This window comes from Typopeltis vanoorti, chromosome 10 (genome assembly GCF_054136105.1).
Source record: "Typopeltis vanoorti isolate ZY-2024b chromosome 10, IOZ_Tvanoo_1.0, whole genome shotgun sequence".
Lineage (NCBI taxonomy): Eukaryota > Metazoa > Arthropoda > Arachnida > Uropygi > Thelyphonidae > Typopeltis > Typopeltis vanoorti.
The window spans coordinates 85,511,858-85,530,491 of record NC_143558.1 but is presented as its reverse complement, the minus strand read 5'-3'; the positions used below and the strand labels follow the sequence as shown (position 1 = coordinate 85,530,491).

The window sequence follows — 18,634 nt, the reverse complement described above, 5'->3', positions numbered from 1 at the left end:
ATCCATTTTTCCTAGCCCAGTCCTCCAAACTATCCAAATCATCCTGTTCACTCACAATTGCTCTACCCAACTTTGCATCATCAGCAAACAAGTGAACACTTCCTCTCAGATCCTTTCCTATATCATTGATGAACAAATTGAAAAGTAGTCGTCCAAGAACAGAGCCCTGTGGGACACCACTAGTCACATGCCGTCTTTTAGATTCAACTCCTGAATAAACCACTCTCTGGTATCTCTCCATCAACCACCCTCCTATCCATCTCACCAACCCTATATCCATCGCCATCTGCTCCAGTTTACTGATTAGGGTTCCATGTGGTATCCTGTCAAAGGTCTTAGCAAGGTCCAGTAGAATCACTCTAATCCCATTACCCTTATCCAGTTCAGCCGTCACTGTGTTATAAAATGTGAGCAAGTTACTGAGGCATGATCTACCCTTCACAAAACCATGTTGTCCCCTATACAATATCCCATTTTCATCTATTTGATCTTGTATGCTTTTTTTGACTAATTTCTCTAAGACCTTGACAACGATTCCTGAAATGCTAATCGGTCGGTAATTTACAACAGCAGTCTTGGAACCACCTTTATGCAATGGAACTATTTTCTGTTCTTTCCACCCCCTCGGGACTAACCCAGACCCGAGACTCAAATTAAACAAAATGGTCAAGGGTACTGACAATTCTTTAGCCGCTTCTCATATGACACGAGCTGGTATACCATCCAATCCCACAGATGTATTGACATTGAGGTTATGCAATAGATTACTCACCTCCACTTCATTCACCACAATTCCTGTATAATCTACTGGTTCATTCATTTCTGCAATGTCACCACCTGGATGATATATTCTTGCAAAGTGCTCCTCAGTAACTCAACTATATCAACTGATTCAGTTACCTCCCTACCATCGGCATTCTTTAAAATCATTCTGCCATGTACATTTTTCCTTTTACTTGCAACATATCAAAAAAACTGTTTAGGATTCTCTTTAGCCTGCATGGCCAATGTTCTTTCGTAATCTTTTTTGCTTTTCTTACCACACTCGTTACCCTTCTGGCCTGTGCTTTATACCATTCATGTGCCTGCCGGTCACCTTTCTCCTTAAATTCCCTCCATAGTTGTTTCTTTTTTTGCAGCTCAAGCTTAATGGTATTATTCATCCATTTAACCTCTACTTGATTTATTAAGGAGGTGGAGAGGATCCAGAGGCGAGTGACTAAGATGATAGCAGGTCTATGAAATGAACCATATGAGAACAGGTTGAAGATTTGTGGGTTGCAGAAACTAGTTGATAGGCGGAAAAGAGGAGATATGATTGAGACATTCAAATTGCTAAAAGGATTCTATAGGATTAATTCAGAGGATATTTTTGAGATCAGGACTGGTGGTGGGAGAACTAGGAGACACCTATGGAAGCTGGGCAAGAGTGTAGTTAGCAGGGGTGTTTGAGCTGGGTTCTTTACTTTTAGAGTGGAATAGGCTGCCAGAGTCTGTTGTGGGTGCTATGACAGTGAGCAAGTTCAAGGCAAGGTATGATAGATACTGTGAGAATGTCGAATAGTTGTGTGGACATGATGTTTAGGGCCTCCCTCGATGAGTCTAAGGACTCCCTGGAGTAGCCCGAAATAATAATAATTCTTCGGACTCTAGGTATACAGTCAGCCATTGCTTCATGCAAACACTTCTTAACTGCCTCCCATGCACTATCAACTTCTAGTCCTTGCAGTTGTACATGCCATAGCACTGAACCAATCAAACTCCTAAGCTTGTCATACTTTCCAGCCCGATAATTCCACATATACCCTGTCTTAATTGTAAATTCCACACCTTTAGCCACCTCCCAAGTCAAGACCCTATGATCACTCTCACCAATTGGTGGCAACGTGTTCATGTTCGTTACAGCCAAATCCTTGGATGTAATTACTAGGTCAAGCACTCTCTGACCCCTAGTATTTTCCATTACATGCTGTCGCAGATAGTTATCCCTTAATAATCGCATAAAATCCAATTCCTTCTTCCCGTGTGTCCTCTCCTCACTCCAATCAATGCGACCATAGTTGAAATCTCCCATAATAATTACCCTCCTTCCACTCATTTCTTCTATTTGCTTGTGCATACTGTCACCACCATCTTTTCCATCACCTGGTCTATAGCAGCACCCAATTGTATATTTAGTTCTGCTAGCCACAATCACACACCAAATGGCCTCAAATGTGCTCTTTTCTCTATCCTGCAAATCAACTTCTATTCTCCTTGGCTGTAGCTCATCAGCTATCATCAACAATACTCCTCCCCCCCCCCATTTTATTCTCCCTGTCATTCCTGAACACACTATACCCATCACATTCAATCCCACTAGCTATATCATCTACAGTTAGCCATGATTCACTAATGCCAATAACCTGTGGTCTGGAAGTGCCAACCATGGCCAAAAACTCTTCCTTCTTGTTCCTAATACTCCTAGCATTAGTGTACATGAATTTAAGACCCCCCATTAGTCCCATCCCTACCTTGAGGCCTTATATTAACTATCCCATTCTGATTTGTTGTCCTTATTCGCTCGGGCATATTATACTCATTCATACATTCAACTGCCTCCCTAAGGTCTGTATATCTACTCCCCCCCCCCTTTAATAAATCTAGTTTCCCTGATTTTGCACATCCACTACATTCAGCAACACTCTTTCAAGTCTCCTTACACCATATCCATTCAAATGCAAGCCATCCATCCATCTTATATGGATCCTTTCCCTCATCAAACTCACTCCACATGTCCACAAATTCCACACCACACGTCATACATAACCCAATCATAAAGTCATTTGCAATTATGGTCCTCCTTTTAAACATTTTACTGTCATACCGCGACAAAAGACTAATCATCCTAACTCTCTCACTCTTTTCTTTTGCTACCTCAAACAATTCGTTCAATTCCTCTATCATTTCCATTTTATCTGCTTTGAAATCATTCGTACCTGCCACAACAATCATTTCTTTCACCCTTTCCTTTTGCTCTCTAATAGACTCAGTTACATCTTTTATGGTTGCACCAGGTTGGAACGATTTTGTCAAATCCTCTACTAACACACCTCATACTAACGAGTCTCCATGCAGCACTCTCTCCTTCATTTTGTTTACATTCGCACTCATACGCTTATTTTTCCTATCATACTTTTTATTATTGGCTGGTACACTCAGTCGACTTTTGTTCAGACGCTCTAGCTGCCGCTTTGCCCTTTGTATCGCTCCACTCAATAACGTGATCTCACTCATTGCATCTATCTCATCTTTTTTATTCTCTGTAAAACCATTAATTTGCTCTGAATTAATACCATCATTCACACTTTCTACATTCACGCCCTCACAGTTCTCTGGTAGGTACAACCTTGCCATTTCTTGTCATATCACTGTTTTCTTCATTCTGAAGTTTGACAAAAATATCACACTCACTACCTGAAATACACTTTAATTCCTCATTCTCCTTACATTTTCTACACACATTCACTCCTTTATTATCATCTAACCATACTCTGATCACACTCTGCAAAGTGTACATTTCGCAGATAGTACACTGAATCATCTCCTTTATATTACCGTTATTGAATAAAGATGGGGAACCATCATTACTGGCCGCCATTTTCCTTCGTACGGAAGCCATATTCACTTAACATATTTTATCAAATTATAAAATGAAACACCAAAAACACACAAACAGACACACTAAGATACGCAAGGCAAACAAAACTACGTAATATTCAAGTAAATTTATCAATGATAATTTAAAATAACATTTATCTTATCAGGAGCTCACAACAAACACAAACAACTACGAATCCCTCTAGCGGCCAACAAGATTCTGATCCTATAGTCCATGGGGCTGTACTTATGCACAGGTCGATACAAAATTAATAATGGAAAAAACTCACATACAAAGATTATTTAATAGTATAATTTTTGTCACAGGCATCTTCAGTGCATTAAGCTCAAATTAAACAATAACTGACAATTCCAAAAAGTGCCACCTAAGTAGCTGGTGTAAGATAACTAAAAAGGTCAATAAATTTCCTTAAAAAAAAAAAAAAATCAATACAATAAAAAGTTAGGAAAGTTTAGCTGATTTGTAAATTACTATCTCCCATAAAGGGGATGGACGTAAGCTGTCGGATCTGTTTAAGTTAGGAGAATGAAGTAGAGTTTTACATGTTTCTTTATAAAGGCGTTCCTTGAGAAACTGACTTTTTGTCAAGAACTCTTGTCTTTCTCCTGTGAACTCTGTGTCTAGTGAAGATGGCATGTTCTGCAAGTCCGGACTTGCAGAACATGAAGGACTTTTCAGGTTTAAAGTATTCAATATAAGATTGGTGTTCTTCTAGCCGAATAGAGGCAGATCTTCCCATTTGTCTGAAATAAGATAATCCACAAGAGCACGGAATCTGGTAGACACCTGGATGATTAAGATGTGGAAGCTTGTTCTTAGGAGAAGTGAGAAAGGTGGAGATTTTTTTAAACGGTCGAAAGGCAACAAAAATATTCAGTGGTTTTAAAACTTTTGCTATATGTTCACTGATGCCTTGTACATAAGGGATAGTAATGTGTGTTATTTCTTCTGTGTGTGAAGAGGAAGACATATTAAAACTACTCAAAGTTCTTTTAATGAAGCAATTCTTATAACTATTAGATAGAAAGGAAGAAGTTTTATATTGTAGTTCTTTCTGTAAAAGATCATCTGAAGAACAAAAGGAGTGGGCCCGATGAATCAGTGTTTTAATAGTTCCTGCCTTTTGATTGGGATGGTGATGAGATTCCGCATGGATATAATTGCCTGTATGAGTCTTCTTTCAATAAACTGAGAAATGTAGGTTACCATCTGGGTTGGTGAAGAATTAGAAGATCTAAAAAAGCTAACTGCTTATTCGAATCTACTTCTAGGGTAAACTTGATCCTAGGATGAAATGCGTTTAACTTAGTGAGAAATTGTCGAAACTTTTTATTGTATTGATTTTTTTTAATTTTTATTTTTTTAGGAAATTTATTGACCTTTTTAGTTCTCTTACACCAGCTGCTTAGGTGGCGCTTTTTGGAATTGTCAGTTATTGTTTAATTTGAGCTTGATGTACTGAAGATGCCTGTGACACACAGGTGAAAATTATACTATTAAATAATCTTTGTACGTGAGTTTTTTCCGTTATTCATTTTGTATCAATATGTCTACTCACAGTATTCCTCTCTTAAAACTTATGCACAGGTGCACAAGGCTCTAGCTGGGTATCCTAAAGAATTAGGGCCAATTTAATGGCCTAAACAAGGAGGAGGGGGGGGGGACTCCGGAGCACTCGACCACCGTGGGCTCCAACAGTCTCGAGAAAAGTGTAAGTACAGCCCTGGTGGTCTATGGATTATTTTTATTTATTTATTTCATTTTTTCTATAATCCAGAAACTCTGCTCTAGAGATTGCACAATGCTTTTTACAAGTCACTTTAGGCTGGGGTTGCCACTTTTTGGTAAGTCTAAAGAGGGACATATTTATCGAATATGAAAGTCTTCCCTCCCCTAGATAAAATGAAAAAGCCAAAGTTGAATATGTAATTCTAACCTTATAAAAAATTAAAAGATTGAATACGTTGGTACCGGTATTAGTGATTTAATAATATTTGTATTTTAAAGTTTTTTTGGGGAGAAAATACTGAGGAGCATAAGTCTACCTGTTCTTGAAATTCAAGATTTGAAACTGTACTTCTTATTTGATTTGGCTGCTTCTAAAAGCTGTCTGTTTTGTTTCACTCTCACAAAATAGTCCTTGCAAGTATCTGTAACATTATTTGAAATGATGATTTCACTTTCACTTGTATGTGAAAGTGAAATCATTTTATATTACATTTTATTTTACACTTTCACTTGTATGTGAAAGTGTAATAAGTGCTCAGTTGACCTATGAGGTCAGCTGAGCACTTATTTCTTGAGTCTGTCCATTTTAAGTTCATAAGAGAGAGAACACTCTTTCTACAAATCCTTACTACCAGGGATGCTTAAAACAAACTGTATGAGCTTATAGAGATTTGGAATGTTTTCTTTACTAATATTCTGAATAATCTTCTTCATTTCATACTTAAGGTCTCACCTACTGTGTAGTCCACTTTAGTGGTATTTATTTTGTCATAACTCGAGCAGAATTCCTCGTATAACTCATCCAGGCTAATGTCGGATTCTAGATTAAGTGCCTTCACAGTCTCTTTGAGAAGCTTGAAAGACAATTCACTTTTGAGGTTTAAGTTCTTCAGCAGACTAAAAAGATCATATTCTGTGAAGTCAAATGATTTCTCCAAATGGCTTAAAGCTTTCTCATAGAACTTAAGAAAGTTTGACTTGCACTGATTGCTTTCTTGAGGGATCATGGCTTCTAATACCTCTTCAGTGGCATTTCCAAAGGACCTATCCTCTTGTCTTTTAAGAAGTTTGTTTCTTAAAACACTGACTACTTCAAATGCCTCTGATGCACTCAAATCTTCTTTTTCTAGGAGTTTAATATATTCTTCAAAAATGGTTGAAACATTTGAAAAACATAAAATGTGGAGTTTGGCTTGCTGGATGGCCTTCTTGTCATCAAATATTTTCTGAGGAAAATATTTGATGACAAGACATTCTTCACTGCTTTTAATTTGATGACAAGACATTCTTCAATGCTTTTGATGACAGGACATTCTTCAATGCTTTTAAAGTAGCTCTCAATAGTAGCATCCCAGTTAAGTAAAAGTCTATCAGCTGCAGGTTTCAAAGAAAGCCATCTAGTACAAACATGCCTCAGAACCGCTTGCCATTCTAAATCAACAAACTCCAAATAACTCTGCAACTCTTCTCTCCTTTTGGCAGAACAAGAAACGTGGTTGTAAACTTTGAGAACAACTGTTTCTATATCTATATTTAGTGCATCACATGTTGGCTTACACGTGTTATATATGATGCGGGCTGAACAATTGGCTTTTATTATTATTTTTTTTATTTCCCTTAGATAATAACTGATACACTGAATGTTTCTTCCCAAAATTAACACTGGCATTGTCTGCGCTGTAGCTTGTTACATTGTCTAGGCTCAGGGAATGCTCTTGAAGCCTACTTTTGATATTTAAAAAAACTGAATCTGAAGTCTCTTCTGGATCCTCATAAAAATCATGAACCTTACATTCAATGCCCTTTTCAGCTGTGAAATATCTTATGCATTGAGACCACAGCTTTCTGTTTCTTCTGTTGCTTGCATCAGTGGCTACAGAAAAGTAACCTACTTTTTTTAGATCTCTGGTAACTTTGGAGACTGATTCAAGGGCCATTACATTGCAGACAAGCATTTCAGCCTTTGTCCTACGACATTGAACCTTTAAAGCAATTTCAGAGTCATTGAATATAACAGAACATATTTTATTGGCACAATCCATATTTGAATATGATAAATTATGCTTCACTGTGTGATAAACCAAACCTAATTCTGCAGCTGTTACTGATTTTCTTTCCATTTCGAATGATATGAAAAAACTTTCTAATTTCATTCCCTGTTTGCTACTGTTCTCTTTCTTTGGAGATCACTGTTTGAATGTTTCTTTTTTCTCCACCATATGCAATACTGAATTCACGGAAGCAATATTACAGAATGCTTTAAAAGAGTTTGTTCCACATGGCTTCAACCATGGATATTTCCTTTCCCAAATACTTTTCTACACATAAATGCTTCCTTTTTTTTGCTTTTCTTCTCTTTTTCACTGTCAGTTGAGGAACTAGACATCATGAAACTAATGTTGTGCAATACTCCAGTTCACTATCAGTGACTAATGGACGCTGAAAATTTTCTTAAAATTCGGGATGTCCTACCTATTTCGGGACAAGTGACAACCCTATTTTAGGACTCAAATAAAGCAGACAGTGCAATTCATCTCCCACCAAAAGACACTCATACAGTCCTGTTGATTGGAAAGCAGGTATGCTATTCACTTGTCCAACCAGACTTGTAAAGTATGCACTCTTCTATGTATCTTCTTTGCCATTAGCATCGTGAGATAGGACTTTTACTTGCCATAAAAGAAAACTGGTTGTCTACTCATATAATTATGAAGTGGTCAATACTTTAACCACAAGTAAAAGCCATAGCTTATCATTTATCAAGAGCAGAATGCCATCAGAGAATATTGCTGTCAGCAGTCACGTCATGCTTTGAGATAGTACACTTCACCAACTGTTACAGTTACTGATGACAAGTGTGGTGAAAATGCAGTGACTTCACCAACATTTCTAGACTGGTCACAAGTTGCTCACTCTTATCATAAGTAGAGCATTCTGTTTTTGTTATAGATCGTAACATCTTAATCTTTCATGTTAAGAAGAAATAGGAGTATTTTTTTAATCACTTTCACACACAAGAGACTACAGAGCCTTTAGCAAATCAGTACCATGTGTGATCAGAGGTTATGAGTAAAGTAATCTGGAAGAAGTGGAGGACTACTTCTTAGGGAAGGCAATTTCACAAAACAGAGCAAATGGAATGAAAGATGAATGGGAGTAGCAGTTTCAGTGAATCGGCAATTCAGCTGCAAAGAAGGATGTCAGGCAGCTGTTGCTCATATTATTGTAAGTTGAGCAGAAATAGGGAGGAGGCGGCATGATGGATGTTAGTCTTATTGAGAAGCATCCATTTCCATGGGTGCTTCTCAGTAAGACTGGCTATATCTGTAGAAGAGAGACAATTCAAAAGCTGACCAACTGTGAGATGGTAACTGGAGAGAATCTATGAGAGAGGGAGTTGTCATTTAGCTGATCTGCTCTCTTCTAAACATCAACAATTTCTATAGAGATTTCAGGTGCACTACCTCAAATGTGAGAACAATATTCCAAGATTGTGAGTGGATTTGTGATTTGTACAGAGTGAATAACTGGACTGATGAAGAATAACATCTTGAGTGAAAAAGGATGCCAAGTTTTTGGAATCCAAGGGTGATATTCAAGTGTTTGTGCCAGGAATGGGTAGGGTGGTTAGTGTCAGTCCTAGAAGAGAAAGAGCTGGTTTTGATTGTTTTAGCTTATCATTATCAGTGTTATAGCTTATCGGAGGGTGGTATAAAAATCAGGGTTTATGGTGCTAATTTTTGATTTTGAAGCATGAGATGTTTGTTGTGCAAGTGGGAGTAATGCATGGTTTGTTGTATGAGTAGGGGGTAATGAAGTGTGTTAGTTCTCAAAACCTCAAAAATAGGATCAAGGTTGATGCAGAAAGGGCATTTATATATGTGTAGAACAGAGAGTTATACATAATGAGACAAAAAGTACAGATGGTCAAAAGAGAAGAGATTTAGGATTTCACATCCTTGCAAGGAATATCAGCCTTTGTAAAAGCATACCCTAGAGTGGAAGGAATCATACAGCATGCAGTTTTGAAAAATTTAGAGACTGCAGTTTTGAAAAATTTAGAGACTGCAGTTGTTGTGGTTGTAATTTGGGGTTTGGTCAAAAACAAGAGATCACTTTTGCCTGTACATCATGTTGCATAAAATTTAAGTTGGTTTTTATGTCACAAATGTTGAAGTGAATGTTGAAGAGATTTTTTTGTAAGTTTTTTTTTTTTTTAAGTTTTATTTAATTTGATTTTTTTTAAGGGTGGTTTGTTTTATTTCACTTGCATTTACTGTGATGTCAGTTTTAAAGATGAGAGAAAGAGCAAGAAAATGTGTAGTGGGCTGAGATGCTCCTAAATGTGTTGCCCGTACGGAGCATCTAGTCTTCATGCCATGATATGGCTTCAACAGCTCTTTTTCCCTCCTCATACTACTACCCTCCCTTCAGCATGATCTGGCAGTGGGATTATTTGCCAGCTGATTGGAAATCTTCCTAATCTTGTTACTGTGAGGTTTGGTCCCATATGCTGTCTAGCAGACACCCTAAGGAAACAGCACTTTACTGCATTCTGCAAGCTGGCTAACGCAATGGGATACTTGAAGGATGTCATATTAGAAGATTGAAGGAAGGGGGACATAAGCTGGAATCCCTATAGTTTTCTGTTAAATAGAATAAATAAAAATAATTTTTTTTAGAAACTTCTGCATTTTAACGATTGTCAGGATTGCAAAGAAAATATCTACTAAGTTTACAACATATACTATATGACTACTAACATACATAAAGTTTTAATTTTATGAATGCTTCATTAGGATTAAAGTAATGTATTTACATGAGGGGTAGAGGATCCGGGAACTGTGTTAGTGAAATGTTTGGGAAACAATGGTACTGTCCATTGTTAATTTCATATTTTTTAAATCACTTTAAAGCTGTCATTCTTTTTATGAGAGATTTCTGGATAGTAAAACTCATATCAAGATTGCTGGTATACTACCAGTAAACTGAATCACTGGGCATGAAAGTAAGCTTTATCTCCTGGGTATTAATTTTAAGTGGGTAAAAATTAATGACCCCAACAAATTGTTAGGGTTGTCTTTCAGGAAAGTTAAAAATTATGCTTATGTGCTAGAAAATGTGGTGTTTCTAGCTAATTGCATAAAAATCATAATTGCATAATAAAATATCTAATTTCAAAAAAAAAAAAATTATTCAATAACTCCAGTATATACATTAATTTCACTTATTAGTTGCACATAATTTAGGATATTCACATTTCTGAGATTACCACTTAATTATGATCTAAATAATACATTATTTTGCTTTGATGGAATACAATAGGTATTTCACTGAAAATCGTATGTTTCTTATATTAATAAAGTTCCCCCTTTGCTGTTCTGAATAGAAATTTGAAAAGCCAAAGTATGTTCTTTGTATGGCATTTACAGAGCAAGGAGAGTTGTTAACTGGTGATTCAAATGGAAATCTATTAGTCTGGGCACGAGGTAAGTCAAATAGTCAAATTCTTTCTCATATAATTTGGTCATTTTACGCTAAAAAATGTAATTCTTGAATATATTCATGTAAAGTTTTGACAACAGTTTTTGCTTTTTGATTAAAATATTTCCTACAGTATTATTAATAGAATAATTTAGTTTTTTTTTTGTTATTTATTTAGTGATAAAAATTTATAAAATATTCATACAAATCATGCAATCATTGCATGTGCTTACCTCAGGAATATTGTTAAAATATTTACCTTCTGGGTTGAATAGTATATTATCTGCATCAAGGCTAGACAAATTATATTCTTGATTTCATCAGTATTATAACTAAGCAGGTGCAAAAGTAGTTTGTATGTGGTATTACTTTATAGCTGAACATTTTAGTATATCAAAGAGTAGGTGACTTCATTACATGTTGTCTTCTGTATTGTACAAAATAAGAAGCTTGCTCTCTTTAGAAAGGGTAGGTATATCATTGTGGAGAATATGTTTCCTCACATATATAGTTTCTTCTTAATAGAATTACCATATTAGATTTTGATTTATATTAGGATCTTCATCAGTAAATAGGAAATTCAAATCCAGAATATATTTACAGTATAGTGATACTGTACTTTCATTTCTGGAAAATGATTAGGAGGATTTCTTCTCTTGCCATCCTCACTCATCTCTCGGATGTTCATGAAAATGAACTGCCAGTTCCACAACTTATTGCCATCATTACTGGTATTACCATTGGTAATGGTAATAATATTTGCGATGCATGTTTTTTTTTTTTTTTTTCTTTATTGAGTCCCCATAACTGAGTATTGACAATACATTTTGGTTGGTAAAAACCTGGGTTCAAATCCCATCTAGGGCATATAGAACTTTTATAAGTACTTGATATTTTAAGGATACTTGTGACATAAAGATTGTATAATATAAGCACGTAAACACAAGAAAGATATTTAATTAGCCAAATATTTTGGTCTGAAAATTGCAGACCATCTTCAGTGGCACTACAAGAACAGTTTTAAAAATACAAGGTGGAATACTAACGAGATCATTTAAAAATAGAACAAGCCACGTGATGTTATATCACTAAGTATTAAAAGGAATATTTTTAAGCAGACATGATTGAAATAAAGATATTAATTAATAATTTCAATAATTTTAAATAACATAAAATTAATATGAATTAATGAGTTATCCTGAATAGACTTCCCAGATTTTTGATACAGATATACAGTCATTCCGATTCAGGTTAGGACAATGAAATAAGGCCTCTACGCTTTCTTTGAATAAACGTTCAAATTTATAACAGGATCTATGTAAGAGGCGAGTTTTTGACCAAAGGATGTTGGTTAGTTTCTATCCCATGCTGAGCCAATCCAGATTTTTCGGGTTTGTTGTGATGAATAGAGGATTGATGTTCTTGGATTCTTTTTTCTAGAGAGCGTCCAGTTTGTCCAAAATAGGAGAGATCACAGTTGCAGGGAATTTGATAAACTCCAGGAAGAGATATAGTTGAACGTTTGTCTTTAGCAGAAGGAAAATGGGAAGACAATTTGTTAATAGGTGAATAAGTAGCTGTTAACTCATATTTCTTCAGAATTCTTGAGATAGGTTCTGAAATCCCAGAGATGTATGGAATTGGAACTCGACATATTGAATCTTTGTTGTTTAGTGGTGGATTATAAGAATTGAGAAGATGTTGTGTACTCTTTTCGGAAAAGCCATTGAGTTTCATGTGTTGTTGGATAGTAGAAAGGTCTTTCTGTAGAAAATTAGAAGTAGAACAATTAGTTTTGGCTCTTCTGATTAGACATTTTAAGATTCCTGTTTTTTGACAAGGATGATGGGCTGATTCTTTAAGAATATGACGACCTGTAAACTGTAGTTGTAAGAGTATTTGAAGGTGACCAGATGAGGAGAATGTCTAAAAATGATAACTGGTTGTCTTTTTCCATTTCCATAGTAAACTTTATATGATGATGTAAGGAATTGATACTGTTTAAAAAGAAGGTAAGAAGTCTTTGTTATGAGGCCATACAGTAAAGATGTCATCTATATATCTTACCCAAAAGGATGGTCGAGGGAAAATAGATGAGAAGAGGACTTTTTATAGATGTTCTAAATAAAAGTTAGCTAAAGCAGGAGAGAGAGGACTTCCCATGGCCGTTCCTTCTACTTGGCTGTAAAATTTGGGTGAGATATATAGATGACATCTTCATATCAATCAGATCAGGTTAACAATGCTATGCAGTTACAAATGTACTAATGATCACTCTAGCTTCAGTGAAATGTTCTCAAGAATCTCCTGTATAGATCAACTGGTGTGTGGAAGGGTCCCATCCTGCATGAAATGACTGAATCTATGCACAGGTGCTGCTGTAGCTGTGGCACAACAAAATTGTGTATCATAACTGGCCTGGTTGGCCGAGTGGTTAGCATATTTGCTCTCCAGCCAAAAGGCTATGGGTGAAATCAAATCCCATCATTGCATGGATGTTTGTGATTCTCTTTGAAAATACTAGTGGTGGTGGGCAGTAGATTTTGTTGGTGTAGTTGCAGTTCGTTGTAGTTGGTGGATTGAGTGGTGGAGACAGAGTTGTAGAGTAGGTGCCCTCCCTTGATGAGTCTTTGGACTTCCTGGAGTTGTCACGTAATAATAATATCGCGATAGCTCTTGGCAGTAACTAAGCAAATCACAGGACCCAGCTGGTGAATGTCCTCAAAGAAGAATGGTCCAATGATAAGCGAAGCTATAAACACTCCCCAGACAGTGACTTTGGATGAATGCAAAGGAATTTGTTTCGTTGCATGCATGCATGTTTTGCATAGCCCATACCCAGCAACTGTAGGTATTCACAGCTCCGTTCAGGTGAAAATGAACCTCATCTCCCAGCAAAATCATCCACAGCCGTGCAGCATTCAACTCCACATTGAAGTGACATCCATTATCCTTTTCTTATATACTGGCAGCCAATTTAAATCTTCCTGCAAGCTCTCCACATCACCTTGATTAACTATTACTCTACCTAATTTCGCATCATCAGCAAACAACTGAATATTTCCTTTCAAGTCATTTCCTATATCATTTATGTACAAATTAAAAGCAATGGTACCAGCACTGAACCTTGCAGCATACCACTAGTCTAGGGATCCCAGACATCCCGCAAAATACGTGATCGTCTTGTTTTTGACTAATGCATCCTGTTGTCCCGAGAAAACTCTTCGGGACAGCTTTTTGTCCTATATTTTAGAGTTCAAGACTGAATAACAAAATTGATGAGTTACAATTTCTATTCTATTAAAAACATCGCTCTCCGTCATTACAGAGAACTGTAGATGCACTATTTTCTCAAAGCAAGTGATGGCAGCACTCATCACTCGCCTTGAGACACTCAACACTCATTTTGTATCTATAATAGTAAGTAAAAAAACATTTGAAGGCAACTTAAAGTGGCTTAATGAAAATATGCAGCCTAACAATTGGAATTAATATTTGTTTACTTATACTTAGTAAAGTGTGTGCATAGTAAACCTTACCAAGCACACACTTGGAAAGTTAGAATCATTTTGTAAGACTGGCATATGTGATGGATGCACATACTAAACTTTCATCCTTGGTCATAAGTGTCCTGTATTTTTTCCAATGTATCTGGGATCCGTACACTAGTTACTTGCTTTCACCTCGATTCTGCCCCTCGATATACCATTTTTTGATATCTGTCCAGCATCCACCCTCTTATCCACTTAATCAGTGTCATGTCCATCCCCATTTGTTCTGATTTGTGTAACAGTGTTCGATGTGGTATTCTGTCAAACACCTTTGCAAAATCATTGTGTAGCCATTTTCTTTATCCAACTCAGCTGATACTATATTATTAAAAGTCGGTCATGCCTTAGTAAATTACTAAGGCATGACCGACCCTTCACAAAGCCATGTTTACCCTCATACAGTATCATATTTTTATCTACCCATTCTTGAATTCCCTTTTTTACTAATTTTTCTAGTACTTTTATCACCATGCCTGAGATACTAATTGGTCTATAATTTGCTACTGTAGTCTTAGAACTTCCCTTATGCAAAGGAATAATTTTGCCCTCTTTCCACTCCCTTGGAACTCTACCAGAGCTGAGACTTAAATTAAACAGCTTAGTCAGAGGCATTGCCGGTTCCAGTGTACATTCTCGCAAAACCCTAGCTGATATCCTATCTAATTTCACAGCTGTATTTACATTGAGATTCTGTAATATCCTAAGCCCCCCCAATTCATCTATCTCTGTTCCCACATTAGTGTCTGTCACATAGGTTAAAACAGTAACCTCACTAGGAAGATATATGCCTTCAAAGTATTCACTCAGTAACTCAACTATTTTAGCCACTTCTGTCTCCTCATGACCATCATCATTCATTGAGTTTAATCTTCCTTGCCCATTTCTCACTCAAATGGGCAAGGTTTTCTTCTGCTTTTGTGCTTTTATTAAAGAATAGTGAAACTGGTGTTAAAAAGGCTTAAAAAATGGAACAAAGCACTGTAATATAATGTAGTTTTGTCTGAAAAACAGTCTGAAGATCTCACAAATAATAATACAGCTACGCAAGTGAATTGATTGTTCTTTCTATTTCTTTGTATTGGTTCAAGAAAAATGGTTCTTGTAAATAATTGAAAGAAAATGAAAATAATTTAGAAAGAAGATGGGAAAAAATGCAGACTGGAAAGTTCCAAAAAAATTGTGAAATTAAATTTGTTTTGTACAAAAAACGATTTCAAAAATTATATCAATAATGCTATGGGTGTTTATTACATAGATAAATATTATTCCTTTTGTATATTTTCTATAGGTACACCCATGTGCTTGCATTATCAAGTTTTTTCATGAGAGGTTTAAATTCATAACAGAATCTTAAAAATGAATAAAAGAAAATTGGCAGGCAACATTCATACACACACACACACACAGTAATGCTTGGCCTCTAAATATACATACATATATTTCAAATATACGGCTGGGTTAATAGGAGGCATTAACACATTTTCAGGAGAAGTAAATGAGTCATGTCACATTTTTCATAGGCTTTTTAGGATAGTAATAGCATGATTTATACATGAAGTAGCATCTTTGAAAATGGAATGTTGACAAATTTTATTTACAAGCCAAAATTATGCCATTGTAGAAATAGAATATTATTACTAAGAATATTGTATGGATATGTGTGGCTCTTACATAAGCAATATTTTGCCTCCTCTAAATTCATGGATATATATATTATTAAAAAAAAAAAAAAGTGGTGTTTTTATGGTTGAGATACAATTTATTTTAACATTTAAAAATATGAAATATAATTTTTACAGTAAGAATATGAACACAATATAGTTTTCAATAGTTAAAGAAAATATAAACATAATAAAAAATAAACAGCAAAACAATGTAATGGGAGAACCTCTTGTCTGAATATATCCTCATTAGCCATTGACATCCAAGTAACTGACTATCAGAATATCATTTTGTTCACACATTTGTATTATAATGATTGCTTTATCATACTAATTTAAGTATTTCAAATAAGAAAGAAACACTAAAAGAAAGTATATCCAGTTACTAATTTTTCAAGGTTTTGGCCACCCTCCAAACTTGCTGCACTTAGGCATTATCTTAGTTGCTTAGTGGGTCACAATGGTGCTGAGTATTACATTTAACATAAAAAAAAGTATAAATGAATTTTTTTTTTTTACATTAGGCTTTATGCCTTTAAACTTGTAGCAATATACTTTAATTGGAACACTTCCAGTATATGGAGGGAAATTAAAAACTAATCAGATTTTTAAAAAAAAGTGAAAAGTTGCAATTCTTCATATACAAAACAAAGGAATCATAACCGATATCAGAGCATAGCTTCTCCAATGACAAAAATTGGAACAAGGCTGCTCTGAAATTTGTAATTTTGTCATATAACGTTCTTGTTTAATTGAGATTTTGATAATAGAGTTCACTGTATTACTTTATTAAGTAGATGAATAGTTGTAGCCCGCTAGTAAAATAATTGAAACTTCTCCTAGAAAATATATAACATTTGATTCTAATTTTTGCTATAAATATTATTTTGAACCTGGGAGGGAAATGAAATGGGTGATACATTGTACTGATCATATAAAATTGGAGAATGGTTCAAATGTTTTTGTGGTTCCTACAAAGAAAGATTTTTGTAAACCTATAGTACATTCATACTGTGGGTAGGCTAAGAATCCTTCCCCCCCCAATTTTTATTAATTTTATATATAGGGTGGCCATAATTAAACTTCCCCTATTCAGAGCCTTATTTATGTAGCTTGATCTAACAACCAGAATGCCCACCACATTTGGTAGGGAGACTAATTGAGCAATGGGAAGGATTCCACGGGGGGGGGGGGATGATTTTTAGTTCGAAAAATCACCAGTGTGTGGGGGATTATGACACTATACAATATTAAAAAGAAATAAAAAGTATTAAAATGGACAGACAAATGAATCACAAAGACTAAACTGAAATGAAAGATTACCTTTGTGTTGCACTTATGATAACACAGCAATAAAACATTTAATATCAATTTAATTTAGCACAATAATTATGGTCTTACAGTTACTGGAGTGTATTGTCACAAACCCGTTGCACAACTCGAGCACATTGAATTCACCCATGCAAAAAAGGACCTGGTTCACTGTGGTCACTATTCTCATGGACTAGAAATTGCATCCTGTACACAGCATTCTCAACAACAGAAAGAGTCTGAAGGAATGTTTGTCACAGTTCGTGATGCATTGTCCTTTAAGAATGTCAAGTTTGAGACACTGCCAAGTGGAGAGGTGCTCTATCTTGCATAAGAATGGTCTCATCCAAACATCGTTATTGCTGAAATTGCAGAATGATGAAACTGTTCAGCATATCATGATATTTCCATGTGGTAATGGAACAAGTTACTGGTCCTGTCAAAGTGATGTTCTCCAAAAAGAATGACCTTATTATAAAATCCACTCTTTCTAAAATAGCCACACCAAATGACAATTTTTGGTGAACATAATGGGAGTTCCTGAAGCACATGGGTTGATTCAAAAGCCCAAATTTGACAATTTTGGGTGTTAAGAGTCCTATTCAGATAAAAATGCACCTCATCTCATCACAGAATTTTCCAAGGCCAAGCATCATCGACTTTCAGTTTAACCAGAACCATCAGAGCAAATGTCAGTCACTTATCATAATCATCATGTAGGGCTGCCAGTTGATCATATATATGGATAAAATGTACTGATTTTGCACAAGACTTTCCATACCATGGAATAAGGCATATCCAGTTGTTGCGCTACTCCACAGGTGCTGCTGCTACTACCAGCAATGTTTTTGTGTGATCTGTTGACAGTTGGGTTATCAGCTTCTTCAGTACTCCTGGTGGTGCCGGTTTCTGTCCTCTGCCAGGTCGAACTACCAAAGATCGTGTTTCTTCAAACTTCTGAATCATCGATTTAACTGCATTAGCTGAGAGAGGACTTTTACACAAGTTCTGGCAGGTTCTGAACTCATGAAGAGCAGCATTTGTTAAGATAAAATGACTTTACGATCAACACACGATAAAGTAAAGTGAGGTGCACGACTATCAATAGGGATGCATTTGTGAAGTTTTCCCTTTACTTTATAGTTCTTATGATGCCAGAAAAATGGTGTTCAACTTCATTTTATGCAAAATTTCAACTTACTTGGCTACAGCAGTGTCATATCCCTCCCCCCTTCCCC

General features: G+C 35.8%; 1 protein-coding gene across 5 annotated transcripts in view; it reads left to right on the top strand.

Annotated features, from left to right (window-relative positions):
* The window catches only part of LOC150102559 (echinoderm microtubule-associated protein-like 2), a 373,793-nt gene that overhangs the window by 231,124 nt on the left and 124,035 nt on the right, over window positions 1-18,634 (top strand). For all 5 annotated transcript variants that reach the window (XM_090399817.1, XM_090399820.1, XM_090399815.1 and 2 more), the window contains one exon: window positions 10,779-10,878. In XM_090399817.1, coding sequence (XP_090255943.1) covers window positions 10,779-10,878 — 100 coding nt within the window. The remainder of the gene's footprint in view (window positions 1-10,778; window positions 10,879-18,634) is intronic.